The following is an 18,911-nucleotide window of genomic DNA, read 5'->3' on the forward strand; positions in this document are numbered from 1 at the left end:
AGTTTGGGAAAACTATTGAAATGTAGGGGGATTAGAATCAGGATTACATTAATAATTGCTGTTAGTTGAGCTTTGTAATATATTTGTGAGTGATTATAAGACAGTTCAGCTGTTTTCTATTGAGAAAACTATTTTAGTGCTGGCTAATATGTAATGCAGGTTATAAATGAGTGTGTGATGTAATGGTTTATTTTAAAGTATGTTATTTAGCTGTAGAGTCAGTATTAGATTTGATATGGGTGTGTTTCCCATTAAGAAAAAGGTTACTTTAAGAATAAAAAAAGCAAGTCTTATTAATTTAATTGTATGAAAATTGAATTGACATAATTTTTAAATAAATCCTTTTTCCATAAAATTTTTATCTATGTCTGGATTATTAAAGTAAACTTCCTCAACGTGCTTCTTCAGTACAACTTGCATGATTGGGTTTCATGGGTTCCTCCGTGATCCCCACATTTATATTTTACTTCATAGATGGATTTTATTGTCCTCTTAGGCCTAGTCACAATCAGCAGGTGGACCATTTCCTCAGATTGTTTCTGGGGATGATAAATTGATCTGGTCTCAGCCTTCATAACAGCTGCTGTTTTCTTCTTCCTGTATTTGCTTTTGGACATGAAGTCAGATACAATGAAGGTGAAAGGCCAGTGAGAGAAAGCTAAGCTTGAGTAGTAGTCTGCTGATGGGCATGCCTTAGTAATATGTTTCTGAGACTTCTGTCTTGGTAAATCCATTAACTCGTTCAGAAAGTAATTCTGTGGAATCACAGGTAAACGTACTGATGGTTCGTTGTACCTGTACGTGACCAGAATATCTAGGACGATGTGAATAATGGATAAAACCAGAACATGTTTTTAAGTCTGTTTGTTAATTTTAATATGAGGTTTCATTTGATTTACTTGAATGTTTTATTTTAAAAAGTAAATCAATCTAATACTATACTCTTGAACATCTCACATTAACTGTACTTAAAACTGTAGCTAATATTTCAGTGTAATTAAAAATGTAATGCTGATTGTTGAAACTATTGGAAAATTTTCACCTTCGCCAATCTGGGCTAAAACTGGATAGGTGGGCCATTAAATGTACCAAGTCACTCTTAGCCAATTATTGAAGATAGAAGAGACTGCAGGTGCTGTAATCTGAGTGGGAGGCAGCTGGGGGAGGGGAAAGCATCTGTGGGCTAGGGGGATGATTTGCTAAAAACACAGGTGAGAAAACCTGGAGGAGGGAGAATGGAACACAGAGGTTGCAGGTCACATGAAATTTTAAAATAAAAGTGCCCATACATTTGGGTTGTAGATTAGCCAGGTGTGGTGTGTGAGTTGCTTTTCCTCTAATTTGTCTATGGCATCTGTCTGGAAGTGGAGAATGCTGAGGAAAAGTAGGGCAGTGTGGGAATGGGAGAGTCTTAAAATGCCAGAAGCTTAAGATGGCCATTGTGGTCAGAATGTCGATGTACAGCAAAAATCTCTACTCCATTTCTGACACTTCTCTCCCTTTTCCCTGGATCTCTCTGTCTCGGGAGGCAAACTAAAAACCCACAGACTCCCACAACTACCTAAACTATGTCTGCCCACTTGTGCTCTTGTAAAGGCACTATTCCTTTCTCTCACTTTCTTCAACTCCCCTGCATCTCTGGATCTTAAGACAAGGCTTTTTGTTCCAGGACATCTAAATTCTTTTTAGGAAAAGGTGTTTTTCTCTGTCCATGGTTGAAGCAGCCCTCAATCATATTGCCTCCATTCCCCGATCTTCTGTTCTCATCTCCACGTTCAGCATATTTTCCTTTGAATTTCTGCCAGCTGCAGTGGGATCCTATTATCTACCTACCTGGACTCCATTTTTTCACCCATAGTTCAGTCCCTCCCCACCTACATCCGGGATACATCCCATGCCCTCCACCTCTTCAATGACTTCCAGTTCCCCGGTCCCGACTGCTTCATTTTCATCATGGATGTCCAATCCTTATACACTTCAATTCCCCATCAAGAAGACCTCAAAGCCCTCCGCTACTTTCTTGACAATAGACCTCACCAGTTCCCCAACACCATCACACTCCTCTGGTTGGCGGAACTGGTGCTCACACTTAATAACTTCTCTTTTGGCTCTTCCCACTTCCTTCAGACCAAGGGTGTAGCTATGGGCACTCGCATGGGCCCCAGCTAAGCCTGCCTCTTCGTGGGTTATGTGGAACAGTCTATGCTCCAAACCTATACTGGTACTGCTCCCCAACTTTTCCTTCGCTACGTTGGCGACTACATTGGTGCTGCTTCCTGCACCCATGCTGAGCTCGTCAATTTTATGGACTTTGCCTCTAACTTTCACCCAGCCCTCAAATTCACTTGGTCCATCTCGGACACTTCTCTCCCCTTTCTCAATCTCTCAGATTCAGATTCAGATTCAGTTTATTGTCATTTAGAAACCACAAATGCAATGCAGTTAAAAAATGAGACAACGTTCCTCCAGAATGTTATCACAAAAACGCATGTCAAAACAGACTACACCAGAAAATCTACATAACGTTTGGCAATCCCCAATCCAGAGTCCAGAGAGGCTGCTGCGTATTAATATCGCGCTACCATCTAGCATGTTCCCCGGAAAGGAGCTCCAATCCCACCAGACAAACAAGACCAAAAACTAAAGCTACAAAACCACACAGTTACAACAGTGCAAATAATAGGATAATTGATAAAAAAAAAACAGACCATGGGCACAATAAAAATAGACAAAGATGCCAAAAGACTATTAGTTCGAAAGAAACCACCACACAGTTTCCAGAAGTCCCCAGGGTCCCAACAGACTCGTCCTCTCACGCCGCCAGCAGAAGGGAATACCCCCGCTATGGACTTCCACGGCGCCGCCCGATCCAGCCTCGCAGACACAGCACACAGTGAAAGCTCCGTCGAACCCAGCCTCGCAGACACGGCACACAGTGAAAGCGACCTGATTGCAGCGGACTTTCGCAGAGTCCGTCGAAGCTCCGAGCCTCCGACCGTCCCCTCCGGCACAGCTTCTCCCAGCACCATCCTCTGCCGAGCGTATTAAGACGGCCCCGCCAACGGCCATCAGCAACGCGACCCCGAGGACTGAGGGCCTGTTCTTCCCAGCAGAGACCCGGACCTCACAGCAGCAGCAGCAACGACGGAAGGTTTTCCTGAGATTTTCAGATGTTCCTCCATGCTCCCACATCCGTTTTTCATCCGATTACGATTGCACACGGCACCCCGCTTCACAAATAACAGATAAACAGCTCTGGAGTGGCCGCTTCAAGCTGCCGTCGGTCTCCATCTCTGGAGACGGACTGTCCATTGACATCTTCTATAAACCCACTGACTCCCATTACTACCTTGATTATACCTCTTCCCACCCTGCCAAATGTAAAAATGCTATTCCCTATTCCCAGTTCCTCTGTCTCCGCTGCATCTGCTCCCAGGATGAGGCTTTCCATTCCAGGACATCTCAAATGTCCTCTTTCTTTAAGAATTGTGGTTTCCCTTCTGCCATCATCAATGATGCCCTCACCCCCATCTCCTCCATTTCCTGCACTTTGGCCCTCACCCCATCCTCCCGTCACCACAACAGGGACCGTGTTCCCCTTGTCCTCACCTACCACCCCACCAGCTTCCGGATCCAGTATATTATCCTCCGCAGCTTCCGCCATCTTCAACAGGACCCCACCACTAAGCACATCTTTCCCTCTCTACCCCTCTTGGTTTTTTGCAGGGATCGTTCCCTCTGTGACTGCCTGGTCCACACATCCTTCCCCACAGATCTCCCACCTGGTACTTATCCCTGCAAGCGTAAGTGCTACACCTGTTCCTACACCTCCTCTCCTACCACCATTCAGGGCCCCAAACAGTCCTTCCAGGTGAGGCAACACTTCACTTGTGAGTCTGTTGGGGTAATCTATTGCATCCGGTGCTGCCTCCTCTACATTGGTGAGACCTGATGCAGATTGGGAGCCGCTTCGTCAAGCACCTCCGCTCCGTCCACCACAACAGACAGGATCTCCCGGTTGCCACCCACTTCAACTCTGCTTCACATTCCCATTTGGTTATGTCCATACATGCCCTCTTCTACTGCCATGATGAGGCCAAACTCAGGTTGGAGGAACAACACCTCATATACCGTATGGGTAGTCTCCAGCCCCTTGGTATGAACATCGAATTCTCCAACTTCCGGTAATTCCCTCTCTCTCCCTTCCCCCATCCCACTTTCACTCTGCCTCCTCTTCTAGCTGCCTATCACCTCTCTCATGATTCTGCCTTCTTCTACTACCCATAGTGCTTTCCCCTTACATTCCTTCATCACCTCTCCTGCCTATCCCCTCCCTGCTTCCCCTCCCCCACCCCTTGATCTTTCCTCTGATTGGTTTTTCACCTGGCACCTTCCACCCTCCCCCACCTTCTTTATAAGGCCCCTGCCCCCTCCTTTAGTCCTGACAAAGGGTCTCGGCCCGAAACGTTGACTGCTCATTTCAATGGATGGTACCAGACCTGCTGAGTTCATCCAGCTTTTGTACGTGTTGATTTGGATCCTATTATCAGTTGCATCTTCTCCTCCCTGGCCTGTTCTGATTTCCACAGGAACTATTCTCTCCATGACATCTTGGTTTGCTTATTTAGACCGTAAGGTATAAGAGCAGAACTAGCCCATTTGGCCCATCATCTCTGCTCCACCATTTCATCATGGCTGATCCATTTTTCACTCAGCCCTAATCTCCTGCCTTCCCCACCATATCCCTTCATGCCCTGACCAATCAAGAACTTATCAACCTCTGCCTTAAATGTACATAAAGACTTGGGCTTCACAGCTGTGGCAACAAATTCCACCATTACTCTCTGGCTAAAGAAATGCCTCCTCATTTTCATTCTATAAGGACACCCCTCAATTCTGAGACTATGTCCTCTGGTTTTAGATACTCCCACCATAGGAAACATCCTCTCCACATCGACTTTATCAGGGCTTTTCACCATTTGATAGGTTTCAATGAGGTCACCCCTCATTCTTCTGAATTCCAGTGAATAAGGGCCAGAGCCATCAAATGCTCTTCATATGACAAGCCGTTTAAGCTTGGAATCCTTTTCGTGAACCTCCTTTGAATCCTCTCCAGTTTCAGCACATCCTTTCTGAGATAAGGGATCTAAAACTGCTCATAATACACCAGGTGAGGCCTTTCAAGTGCTTTATTAAGTCTCAACATTCCACCCTTGCTTTTATATTCTAGTCCTCTTGAAATCGATGCTAGCATTGCATTTGCCTTCCTCATCAAATTAGCCTTTAGGGAATCCTGTACAAGGACCCCCAGATCCCTTTGCACCTCAGATTTTTGTATTTTCTCTCCATTTGGAAATTAGCCTTTTTGTTTCTTAGTCAGCCTTTTCGTTTCTTCTACCCAAGTGCATGACCATACACTTCCTAGCACTGTAGTAGTATCTGCCACTTCTTTACCCATTCTCCTAATTTGTCCAAGTCTTTCTGTAGCTAATTTCCTCAAAGCTGCCTGCCCCTCTACCTATCTTCATATCGTCTGCAAATTTTGCAACAAAACCATCAATTCCATCATCCAAATCATTGACATATAACGTAAAAAGAATCAGTCCTAACACTAGTCACCGCCAGTCAACCAGAAAAGGCTCCCTTTATTCCCACTCTTTACCTCCTGCCAATCAGCCACTACTTTATCCATGCTAGATCCTTTCCTGTAATACCATGGGCTTGTAGCTTGTTAAGGTGCCACACATGAGGCTGCCTATCAAAGGCCTTCTGAAAATGCAAGTACACAACATCATCTGATTTTTTCCTTTGTTTATCATGCTTGTTATTTCTTCAAAGAATTCCAACAGATTTGCCAGGCAAGATTTTCCCCTGAGGAAACCATGCTGACTATGGCCTATTTTAAAATGCCTCCAAGCACCCCAAAACCACATCCTTAACAATTGACTCCAACATCATCCCAACCTCTTGAGGTCGGACTAACTGTCCTATAATTTCAATTCTTATGCCTCTCTCCCTTCTTGGAGTGACATTTGCAATTTTCCAGTCTTCCGGTACCATTCCAGAATCTAGTGATTCTTGAAAGACCATTACTAATGCCTCCACAATCTCTTCAGCCATCTCTTTCAGGACCTGGTTCCTACACCATCTGGTCTAGGTAACCTATCTACTTTCAGACCTTTCAGTTTCCCAAGAACCTTTCTTCCTTGTAATGGTAACTTCACAAACTTCATGACCTCTGTCACCCGGAACTTTCACCATACTGTGCCTTCCACAGTGAAGAATGATACAAAATACTTCGTCAGTTTGCCTGGCATTTTGTTGTCCCCCATTACTACCTCTCCAGCATCATCTTCCAGTGGACTAATATCCACTCTCACCATTCTTTTACACTTTATATTTCTGAAAAAAGCTTTTAGTATCCTTTTTAATATTATTGGCAACTTTCATGTTCCATCTTTACCTTCTTAATGACTTTTTAGTTGCCTTCTTTTGGTATTTTAAAACTTCCCAATCCTCCAACTTCCCAGTAATCTTTGTTGTAATATATACCTTCTCTTTGGGCTCTTGCCCTTAGAATACTACTACTTCTTTGGGATGTGTATATCCTGTGCCTTCTAAATTGCTTCCAGAAATTCCAGCCATTGCTGCTCTGCCATTATCCCTGCCAGTGTTCTTTTCCAATCAATTTTGGCCATCTCCTCTCTCATGCCTCTGTATTTTCCTTTATTCCGCTGTAATACTGATAGATCTGACTTTAGCTTCTCCTCAAATTCCAGGGCAAATTCGATCATGTCATGATCACCAAGGGTTCTTTTATCTTAGGCTCTCTAATCAATTCTGATTTACACCCACCCTACCCTCCCTGTCACCTCCCCTGCATCTGTAGGAGATGTACCATTTATCTATGCATTTCTGTCCTTATCTCCACCTAGAGACTTAAATGGCTTCTAGGTTGAGCAGTAGTTCACACACACCTTCCCCAACTTCACCAGCTATACGCAGTGCACTCAGTGTGCCTTCTGTGATGTTGGCTAGGCTACGTGTAGACTTTGTGACTGTTTTGTGCCATTCTGTCAAAACTGCCATTTAGACTTCTCTTCCCACTCCCATACTGACTTACCCATCCTCTGTCTTGTCCACTGCCATTGTGGTGCCAGATGCAAACTAGAGGAAAATCACTTTGTGTTCTACTTGTGTGGAACCTAATGGTATGAACATTTGAATTTAATCTAATGACATGCCACATCTTGAACCTCTTTCAATCTTTACAATCTAATGATATGAATATTTGTGTTTTCAATTTCTGGTAAGTCACACTGCGCTCATTTTTCTCTCCTTCTGATTTCCTCTCAATCACCACCACCTTTACCCCTTGCCCCCCAACTGGTTCCATCTGCCCATTATCTCTCACTTACCTTGTTCAACTTATAACCTTCCTTGCTTGTAGGATTCCAGTATCTGCAGTCTCTCGTGTCTCCACTTCACTTTCTTCTGGCTTCTTTCTCTGCCACTATGCTCCAGCTGTTCCCTTTTTCTTCGTATACTTCTACCTATCACCCACCCTGGTGTCCACTCCACCTCCCCACCTAGATTTATTGACTTGTCATCAACCTCCTCATCTGTTTCTACCTATCACCTGGTTGCCCCTGCCTCCTCCCTCCATCTCTGCCTCGGCCTCAATGCTCCATCTTTGTATCTTTTATACTCCTTTTACCCTCTGACCTGATAGATAGATAGATATTCAGGGTCTTGTCCTGAAACACCAACCATCTCTCTGCTTTCATTGATACTGCTTGACCCGCTAAGTTTCTCCACCAGTTTGTTATCTACCACTTCATGTCATTTTAGTGTAATATGGCCTTGATGCTTGATGCTGGTGAGGTTCTCCTTTAAGTATGAAACTTATTTGAGTGCAACCTATCACTTTTTTATCTCATGGAAAGAAGGAATGCATGTCATTTGCGTACCTGGATCCTGGACCTGGTTTAAAATAGCTCATCCAGATGGCAAGTTCCATGAATTATCTTAACCTGAATTTATTTATGAAGAATATTGTAGGGGGATTAAAAGTCTGAAGGAATGGCAAAGTTAGTAGATATATCATTTTTCTGTTGTTTTTCTTCAAATTTTTACACTTAATTCAAGAAGAATAAATTCTATGCTAATTTTTATTTCTGCAGGTTTGCCTCAGCAGGAGATGATGGGGTTGTGTTTATATGGAATGTACAGGTAACTATTTGTTGAACAGATTTTGTTGTATGTAAGACATTGTTTCAGATTTGCAAAGAAAATTGACTTGACCAATGAGTATCTGAGTATTCTTTACTGGGTAAACAGCCAATATTTCTATTCACTGTCTTTGAAATCAAATCCCAGTGCCTCACATAATTGAGGAAAGTCAGGCAAGTTCTCAGTTGACTTAGAAATGGACTGTGAATTTGTGAACATTCATGAGAATGAATTTTGTTTATTACTATGTATGACTTAATAATTTTTCTTGTAGGCTGATAAAACTGACTTGTCAATAATAATCTTTCGAGCAGTATATAGGCATTGTTTTCAAGAGAGAATCACAGAGAAATCATTGGTATAAAAATCTTTAAATTCCGCTATCCCTTATGTGCTTTTGTTTAAATCTTGAGATGATGTTAGGAAATATTAAAAATTACAAGAAGATCTTAGTTAACTTTTCATACATACCTTAGTTGGAGGTTGTGGATATTTATTCATAAGTTTGTAAGAAGTTCTTATGACAAACATTGGGAAATGCAGCGCACAGTACAGCAGGCATCCAGAAGGTGGTGTGTTTTATCCATTGCTATTTTGGTTAAGTATGTGGCCAATCATGTTTCAATTCAGTGTAAGGATTTTAAAAAAACTAAAAACTCTTTTAGTCTGTTATATTTTTCTGAGTAAACTGATCAAAATGAGCTGATCAATATAATTTGTCCTTTTACTTAAAGACTGCAATTGGTAAAATTGCATTCATTGGCATTAAGGGATTTGAGATCCATTTGCTCTCAGGCCAAATACTGCTCAAGTAACAGTTGTTTATGGTTCTGTTTTATTACTTTATTTTGGATTGGTGTGATTGTAAGATCAAGCATTTGATATGGTGTATATATTATAGTAGGGTAAACTACTACTTGTAATTACTGTTCACATTTTTGTTGCTTTTAAAACAGTTTTAGATTTTTCTTGCTCGGGTATTATTGAAATTGATATCCTGGTTTTTACAAAACCATTTTTAATCAAATATTTTATCTTATGCATGCAGACTGGAGAGAGGCTTTCTGAGCTATGTGGCCATTCTAGACCTATCACAGGAATTGCTGTCATTCCACTGATGTATCATTTGCAGCCAGAAAGTAGTTGTCTTCTTACTGCTTCTTCTGATAAGACAGTTATTGTATCCTTTAAATATAGTCTGGAAAATATGTGATTGTTTACTTAGCTTGTCCAAGGAGATTTCCATTTTGTATCTCTGTGCTCTTAACCATGTTCAAAATTGTAATATTTCATTATCTGTTAATGTCTGTTTTCTATTAGATTGTTTGGTCTTTGCTTTGAGTTCCTTGATAAACATTTTAATTTCATAAATTGAAAGAGAAGCATATTGAACTGTTAGACAAGCCTTTAGTTGACTAAAATATGTAGTAACATGAGATGATGGCAATTTGTATAAAACTGCTGGAGCAAGATACATATCAACAGAAAAAATGTGAAATGACTTATTTTAAAATAAGAATGGGGGAAGGAAATGCGTCCTGCACCTGATAAAATTTTAAACCAGTGGAAGAAAAAGGGCCTTATTATTCAGATCCTGTTTTGGTACAAATGGATAAAAGAATAAGAAGGCAAATAGAATCCTATTAAGATATAGAAACATAATTAGGCCATTTGATTCATCGAGTCTGCTCCGCCTTTGTCAATTTTTTGATTAACAATCAAAGAATGTCTTGACCCAACTGTCTTAGATACACAGAAGGATCCATAGCTGTCATTCGATCATCTGGTGCATTTGGCGCCAGTGGAAGTAACATATTTAACTACATGGTAGATCCTAGAACATCAGAGTTCCCAGACCACTGCAAAGCTGAGATAGAAATAAAATCTGCTGGAAATGCTCAGCAGGTTGAGTAGCATCTCTCAAAAGAGAAATGAGAGTTAATGTTTCAGGTCCTATCATTGACCTGTGATTATTTTTATTATCAGTCTGTTTTTATTATTAATAGAATTCTTACGTATTTAGTTCTTAGAATACTCAATTTAGTAATGCCGGACATGTGCACAACTATAACTTGATAATGGGACTTTTTTATTGGTGTATTTTCATAATCCCATGACAGGAACATATAATGGCCAAGGGAAGGGTATATTATTACTTTTTTAGTTGCAAAGAATAGGAAGGAGTTTCTGAAGGATGCAGATTTTGGTTATAGGAGAAAGAGGTGAGGCATGTGGAGTTAGAGATGCTACAGAAATCATGAAAGGATTGAGCTTTTACACCCAAAGCTGATAACATTAATTGTGTAACAATGGTTTCCAGTAGTTGGGTGACATTAAGTTAAGGTTGTGAAAATAATTGCAGGTAAGATTTGAAAATGAACTTTAAAGAGTGGGTTGAATGTTGCATTTTCTAGTATACAATTTATAGAAGTTAATCATGGGGTAGGTGGGGGGGGGAGGAAAGAAATTTGAAACAAAATTTAAAGCATACAACTGATATGTATTGGTGTTTGGCACTTATTGGGAAATATAGGTGTGTATATTCCAAAGGACCTGAGTGATTTGTTTTCTAAACCGGTGTGTGCAAATTTGGACTAATTCCCTTATTGCTTTTGTATCTCTGATCTATTAATTGTGAGTAACACACTTAATGAAAGACCAAGTGTGTTTGTGTGCATGTCTGTGTTTGTAGAGTTTGTGTTGCTTGTTGCACAAATCCCTCCTTAAGTATTGAAAAGATAATCTCAAAAATATATTCTTTCATTAAAATCCCTTGGCATTTTTCAGTGATTTATTTACCAAGAAAATTCATTTATTGGGATATTACAAATTCAGTTAATCCAAAAGTTGTTCTAGTGTCAACCAGTCTAGTGTTAGCACATGGATTGACTGAAAAGATAGCCTAATGTTTTTCTCTGGTGCTGGAAAGCTTTACATCAACTTGTATTATTGCCAAGTGAGATATCATATTGCCAACGAATCATTTGGGGTTTCTGATGGTAGGTATACTACTGTAGCCTGTAGTGAAAGAAATCTGATCCATGGTTCTCCAGGACAAATGTTTTAATATATTTTTTTAGTTGAAATGGCAAGCAACTTGGTGATAAAATTAATTCTATATGGATTCTCCTTTATTGATATAGCCAGATCTGGGATTTAGACACTGGCAGCCAAATCCATTTGCTGGCAGAATTTCAGTCTTCTGTTAAGGTAAGATAAAGCCTCTAGTTTAGTGGATTTGTATCAATGGGTATTAAGTCCCTCCATTTAATATTTGATGAATAGTATAAGAAAAATGTTATAAGTATATTTTATCACAGTGACATAGATTGGTGGTGTTGTGGGTAGTGTAGAAGATTGTCATAGGTTGCAACAGGATATTGACAGAATGCAGAACTGGGCTGAAGAGTGTCAGATGGAGTTCAATCCAGATAAGTGTGAAGTGATACACTTTGGTAAGTTAAATTTGATGGCATAATACAAAATTCGTGGCAGGATTCTTAGCAGTGTGGAGGAACAGAGAGATTTTGGGGTCCAAATCCATGGATTCCTCAAAGTTGCAGCGCAAGTTAATAGGGGTAGTTAAGGCGTTTAGTGTGTTGACCTTTGGTTGGGGAAATTGAGTTAAGAGCCGTGAGGTAATGTTGCAGCTTTATAAAACTGGTTTGACAGCATTTGGAGTATTGTGATTGGTTTTAGCTGCCTCATTATAGAAAGGATGTGGAAGCTTTAGAGAAAGTACAGAGGTGATTTATCAGGATGCTGCTTAGGTTAGAGAGCAGATGTCTTATGAAGAAAGTTTGATTGAGCTAGGGGTTTCCTCATTTGATTGAAGGTGGATGAGAGGAGACTTGATCGGAGGGTTTAGGATGATAAGAGGCATAGATAGCATGGATAGGCAACATCTTTTTCGCAGGGTGGCAGTGGCTAATGTGAGAGGATGTACTTTTAAGGTGTTTGGGAGAAAGTATACAAGGGGATGATAGAGGTAGTTTTTTATACAGGAAGTTGTAGGTGCATGGAACACACCACCATGGGTGGTAGTAGAGACAGATACAGTATAGCCATTAAAAGAGACTCTTAAATAGGCACATGATGAAAGAAAACTTTTCACACCAGGCACTTCCCTCGACCAGACATTACTTCAGTGAATTAAGGATGCTTTGACTCACAGCTTGGAGAAAAATACCCTAGCAGGGAAGACGGTGGAACAACAATGGCAAGTATTTTTGGGAATAATGCAGAAGGTACAGGATCGGTTTATTCCAAAGAGGAAGAAAGATCCTAAGAGGAGTAAGGGGCAGCCGTGGCTGACGAGGGAAGTAAAGGGCAGTATAAAAATAAAAGAGAAGAAGTATAACATAGCAAAGATGAGCGGGAAACCGGAGGACTGGGAAGCTTTTAAAGAGCAACAGAAGATAACAAAAAAGTCAATACACCAAGAAAAAATGAGGTACGAAGGTAAACTAGCTAAGAATATAAAGGAGGATAGTAAAAGCTTCTTTAGGTATGTGAATAGCAAAAAAATAGTTAAGACCAAAATTGGGCCATTGAGGACAGAAACGGGTGAATTTATTATGGGGATTAAGGAAATGGCAGACGAGTTCAACGGGTACTTTGGATCTGTCTTTACTAGGGAAGACACAAACAATCTCCCAGATGTAATAGTGGCCAAAGGAACTAGGGTAAAGGATGAACTGAAGGAAATTTATATTAGGCAAGAAACGGTGTTGGATAGACTGTTGAGTCTGAAGGCTGTTAAGTCCCCGGGACCTGATGGTCTGCATCCCAGGGTACTTAAAGAGGTGGCTCTAGAAATCGTGGACGCATTGGTAATCATTTTCCAATGTTCTATAGATTCAGGAACAGTTCCTGCTGATTGGAGGGTGGCTAATGTTGTCCCACTTTTCAAGAAAGGAGGGAGAGAGAAAACAGGGAATTATAGACCGGTTAGCCTGACGTCAGTGGTGGGAAAGATGCTGGAGTCAATTACAAAAGAGGAAATTACAACACATTTGGATAGCAGTAGAAGGATCAGTCCGAGTCAGCATGGATTTATGAAGGGAAAATCATGCTTGACTAATCTTCTGGAGTTTTTTGAGGATGTAACTATGAAAATGGACAAGGGAGAGCCAGTGGATGTAGTGTACCTGGACTTCCAGAAAGCTTTTGATAAAGTCCCACATAGGAGATTAGTGGGCAAAATTAGGGCACATGGTATTGGGGGCAGAGTACTGACATGGATTGAAAATTGGCTGGCTGACAGGAAACAAAGAGTAGCGATTAATGGGTCCCTTTCAGAATGGCAGACTGTGACCAGTGGGGTACTGCAAGGTTCGGTGCTGGGACCGCAGCTGTTTACAATATGCATTAATAATTTAGATAAAGGGATTAAAAGTAACATTAGCAAATTTGCTGATGACACAAAGCTGGGTGGCAGTGTGAAATGTGAGGAGGATGTTATGAGAATGCAGGGTGACTTGGACAGGTTGGGTGAGTGGGCAAATGTATGGCAGATGCAGTTTAATGTGGATAAATGTGAGGTTATCCACTTTGGTGGCAAGAACAGGAAGGCAGATTACTATCTAAATGGAGTCAAGTTAGGAAAAGGGGAAGTACAACAAGATCTAGGTGTTCTTGTACATCAGTCAATGAAAGCAAGCATGTAGGTACAGCAGGTGAAGAAAGCTAATGGCATGCTGGCCTATATAACAAGAGGAATTGAGTATAGGAGTAAAGAGGTCCTTCTGCAGCTGTACAGGGCCCTGGTGAGACCCCACCTGGAGTATTGTGTGCAGTTTTGGTCTGCAAATTTGAGGAAGGACATTCTTCCTATTGAGGGAGTGCAGCATAGGTTCACAAGGTTAATTCCCGGAATGGCGGGACTGCCATATGTTGAAAGATTGGAGCAACTGGGCTTGTACACACTGGAATTTAGAAGGATGAGAGGGGATCTGATTGAAACATATAAGATTATTAAGGGATTGGACACACTGGAGGCAGGAAGCATGTTCCCACTGATGGGTGAGTCCAGAACTAGAGGCCACAGTTTAAGAATAAGGGGTAGACCATTTAGAACAGAGATGCGGAAAAACTTTTTCACCCAGAGAGTGGTGGATATGTGGAATGCTCTGCCCCAGAAGGCAGTGGAGGCCAAGTCTCTGGATGTATTCAAGAGAGAGTTAGATAGAGCTCTTATAGATAGCGGGGTCAAGGGATATGGGAAGAAGGCAGGAACGGGGTACTGATTGTGTATGATCAGCCATGATCACAGTGAATGGCAGTGCTGGCTAGAAGGGCCAAATGGCCTACTCCTGCTCCTACTGTCTATTGTAAAACATCATCTGGGCATAATAATCAACATCTTCTATGGAATTGCTCCCCACTAGATCACACTCCCCTCTGCTGTTAAAGGTATTACACAGGACCTGGGAAAGACTACCTCACTTATATTGGCGAAGACAGACATCGATCTTTGATGTTCCAGCACAGTTTGTTTGATTGAGGAAAAGGGTATTTGTAGATGAAGACCTTGGACCCAGTCTCTTGTGGTCTAGCAGGCAGCAATTATCCCTGCTGTCCTCTATGCCATTGTGACTGAACTACCTATAGTAGATAAATCAGCTCTCTGGAAAGTTACTTTCAATGTTGTCTCTGCAATATCATTCAAATTCATTGGAAGGATAAAGGAATCAATATCTATATCCTCCCCCAAACCCAAATTATACTCATTTGGCTCTGCTGGGTAAGCCACTTTGAGCAGACAGTGTTCATATGTCCAACAAAAAACTCCAAGAAAAGACCCTTTTTCCAAGTTCTGTCTACCTAGTAAAATACTCAACGATGTTACTCAAAGCTTCCTTAAAGAAGTACAATGCCCCTTTGCCCTTTGGAACTCCCTTGCCCATGACCACTCATTGTGTTGTCCATGTATGGACTCTAGACAACTTAAATGATCCTTTTCACATAAATCTTGCTTAAACTTCTTCCCCTTACCTTAAACCTTTACCCTTTGACTTTTTCACTTTAGTGTGGTGGGTGTCACAGGAAATTAAAATGGGAGGACCTGAAGTGCATCAGAAGGGGGGAGAGAGAAAGAGAAAAAGAAAGGGAACACAAGGTAATTTTGAAGCTGCCTTAAGTTAACTATTGGGTTGTAGACTACCCAGGCAGGAAATAAAGTGATGTTCCAGTTTGTATCATTTAGGCCATAAAGAAGGCCTGGTCATTATGGAATAGGAAGGAAAGATGAAATTGCATGCATCTGGGAGCTTGGTTGGCCATTGCGAACAGTGCAGGTACACTGCAAACAGCTGCCTAGTCTGCACTTAGTTTCACTGATGTAGAGGAAGCCTTGTTGAGGGCACCAAGTGCAATAGACAGGTTTGGAGGAGATGCATGTGAATGCTAAGTCCCTGAATGCAGGCAAGTTAGGTAGTATAAGAACAAATGTTTCACACCCTGCAGTTGCAATGGAAAGTGCCGGGGTGATGGAGGGGTAGATGGGGAGACACAGGTGGAGCATGGAGTCATGGAAAAAATTGTCCTTGTAGAAGGCAGTATGTGACAGGTAGAGAAAGGTGTGGCTAGTGGTGGAAATGACAATGGATGATATGCCAAGTGCAGAGGCTACTAAGGTGAAATGTGAGGACCAGCATTTGGAGGGAATTGGGATGAGAGCGGAAGTCCAATAAATAAAAGAGAGGGCACCATCAACTTCAGTAGAAGGGTTGCCACATTTCCTGAAAAAGAGAGCTTTTTAGATGATCTGGAATAGAAAGCCTCATCTTGTGCAAATATGGTGGAGACCGATAAACTAGGAGAAAGGGATGGCATCCTTACAAGAAACAGGGTTGTAACAGCTGTGGTCTAGGTAGTTCAGGGAGTTGGTGGGTTTATTGAAATATGGAGATGGAGGGATCCAGAAAAAGAAGAGAGCTAGTGGAAATGATTAAAGTGAATTTTGAGAGCAGGTTCAAAGTTATTAGCGAAGGCAATGTTGCACAAGCTCAGTATGCTTCTATTTTAAACTATTAGTTACACATATTCTAAGAGTAACTTCTAGAATTTTAATGAGTATCTTGTTCATTACATGTCAACTATTTGCACACTGCTCTACCCCCACATGTAATTTTACACATCAATATATCTGTCTGGGGATTTGTGTATTTAGTGGATCCTTGCATGATGAGCCAAAATATTAATTTTATATGCAAATTGTTTTGGTTTTTTTGCAGTGCTTGATGGTTCTCGAAAGGCTTGAGGTATGGGTGTCTGGAGCTGATAGAATATGTGTTTGGACGTATAACGCAGAATTACTCTGTAAAACAGCTTGTTTTAAAGATGCAGGTTTGCTCTTCAAAATATTCCATTTGTTCCAATTCTTAATTTATAATTGTCTTCCTTTACAAGGTGATTTTTTTAATAAACTTGTTTAGCAGAATCAATGATTAATACGATAAAATATTTAATATGACAAAAATAAAACTTAATTTGAGGATAGTGATATATATTTGAATTTTGAGTAGATTACTGCTGTTCATGAATTTTATTTCCTCAGCACACTATAATTGGAATTTTTTGTTTGTTTTATTTAGACCAGGCCCTGATTTTGATGTTCTTTCTCTGGTGCTTGAAGGATAGGTTTATTTTCTACTATCGTATGGTTGTAATGCCTGCAACCAAACACCTGCAATTCAAAGGGATAAATAGACTGAAAGGAGAAAGAAACGATCTTGGCTAATGGGTCTTGTGAATGGCAGAGACGGGATTTGTGGAGGTGGAGCAGAAGATGACAGAGTTGATGCAGGATTCAGCATTTTAGGGCAAAGCTTGCAGCAGGGGCACCATATAATGAGACAAGTTAAAAACTCAGAATTTTGTCGTGGATAAATAATAAAAGACTGCTTTCAGTTGCTCAGTGGAGATGAGGTGCCTGAGGATTCTCACCTGCAGAACCTAGCGGATAAGAATTTATTTTTGAACTGAGGGCCAATGATTCAAGGATAGATAACACTTGAGGTAGAATCTAGGATATTGTTTAAAGGGATTGAATTAGGTCTTGAAAATGAAGAATATAAAATAATCTGGAAGAAAGCTGTTACAGTTGACAGTTTTAAGTGCTCTTACTGACACCAGACATTCCCTGCTGTTATTCTGATCACTCTGTGAAAACTTTTCTTCACTGTTTCCAAGTAGAAGTAGTTTTAAAATACTACTGCTGATTTGAGTCTAATGCACTGACCTGTGAAAACTGTACACAGATTAGCCCATTACCTGTAGTTCAAAATCTTCATTTGGATCAGATTACTCAAGAAACCATAGTTTAATTTTGACCTTAGCTCCCAGTTCAAATTGTTGGTTCTATTCTAGATAATGTCATTGAGGCATTGCCTACAATGCCACCTCAAAAGGAAAAGTGGAAGAGAGAGTACTAAAAGTTGCACTATTATTTTAAATTACTGGAAAAATCGACCTTGTACAATTCAATAGTATAAATAGTGGGTTAGAGTTTTACTTTTGCTATAAGAAAATTAGGGTGATATCATCAATGAGTTGTTGTGTTTTATCTCTAGTTTCTCTGCTGCAAATTCTCTACATTAACTTTCCTACTTTGTTTTGCCTGCTTGTGGCTGATAAGCTGCTTGAACAATTTCCATAACTGGTGTGGGCCCAAGATTAGTATGAATATTCAGCCACAGAGAGTTCTCTCTTTATGAGCTATATTCAATAAGGTCTACAGAAATTATAGAAATACCGTAACCAGAATTGGCACTCTTAGTTTTGTTTGTATTTTTCCTGTACTTAGCCTGTTAGGCCTATTTACTCTATTACTTTTAATTTTAATTATTATCTTTGTCTCATTATGTAATATTGTGATTACTACCACAATCTAGTTGGTCTGTTAGCCTTAACATTTCTTACCTGCTCGAGCTTACCAGGAATATTATCTCTTGCTTGCCTTGTTGGGGTTTTTGTTGTGATTTCTATCGCAATCTAGTTGGTCTATCAGGCTTAACATTCCTTACCTGCTCTAGCTTATTCCTGATTATGAGGAATATTATCACTTGTCTTGTTGGGGTTCTTGCATAAGAAGTTAAGGGTAGTATATTTGCCATCTGGCATGTTACATTTAACTATTAAATTCTGTTTTGCTTTTTACAGATGTAAGTTTAATGATTGAACTCTCAAAAAACAACATTGTTGCAGCTATCAGGAAGGAACTAGGTATGCCTTTTTACTGAAGTTGTATGTGCACATTCATTTTAATCAAGAATTAATGAGAGAATTAACAATGAAAACAATCTGTTAGCCATATTTTATGACATTCTAATTTAAAAGCTATCCAAGCTAATTCAAAATTTGTTCCCCATACAAATATCAATTAGGTTTTACTGCGTGCATTAAAAAAGAAAGCTTGTTCAGATTATTTAATATATTATTGTACTTTGCTATGTTCTTTAAGTTATCTTCAAGCTGGTAACATCATCAGAATCTCACACTTGGGAAATTACTGAGATGCGAAGACTATCAAACCATGAAGATGACATTAGAGCTCTAATCACTATAAATGGTAAATTTATTTTATTATTTTATTTGGCATTATCAGGATTAATTTTACCAATGATTCTTTTCTTAGCTGGAAGTGAATATAAATTTGATGCAAAGCAGTGCCCCAT

The 18,911-nt window shown here is 40.3% G+C and overlaps 1 protein-coding gene across 3 annotated transcripts in view; it reads left to right on the top strand.

Annotated features, from left to right (window-relative positions):
• The window catches only part of wdr41 (WD repeat domain 41), a 47,349-nt gene that overhangs the window by 17,086 nt on the left and 11,352 nt on the right, over nt 1-18,911 (top strand). The window contains exons 4-10 of one of the 3 annotated variants that reach the window (XM_073048241.1): nt 8,184-8,232; nt 9,281-9,412; nt 11,380-11,442; nt 15,263-15,352; nt 16,470-16,581; nt 18,397-18,459; nt 18,698-18,805. In XM_073048241.1, coding sequence (XP_072904342.1) covers nt 8,184-8,232; nt 9,281-9,412; nt 11,380-11,442; nt 15,263-15,352; nt 16,470-16,581; nt 18,397-18,459; nt 18,698-18,805 — 617 coding nt within the window. The remainder of the gene's footprint in view (nt 1-8,183; nt 8,233-9,280; nt 9,413-11,379; nt 11,443-15,262; nt 15,353-16,469; nt 16,582-18,396; nt 18,460-18,697; nt 18,806-18,911) is intronic. The other 2 variants (XM_073048242.1, XM_073048243.1) reach the window with 2 other exon arrangements.

This window comes from Hemitrygon akajei, chromosome 6 (assembly GCF_048418815.1).
Source record: "Hemitrygon akajei chromosome 6, sHemAka1.3, whole genome shotgun sequence".
Classification (NCBI taxonomy): domain Eukaryota; kingdom Metazoa; phylum Chordata; class Chondrichthyes; order Myliobatiformes; family Dasyatidae; genus Hemitrygon; species Hemitrygon akajei.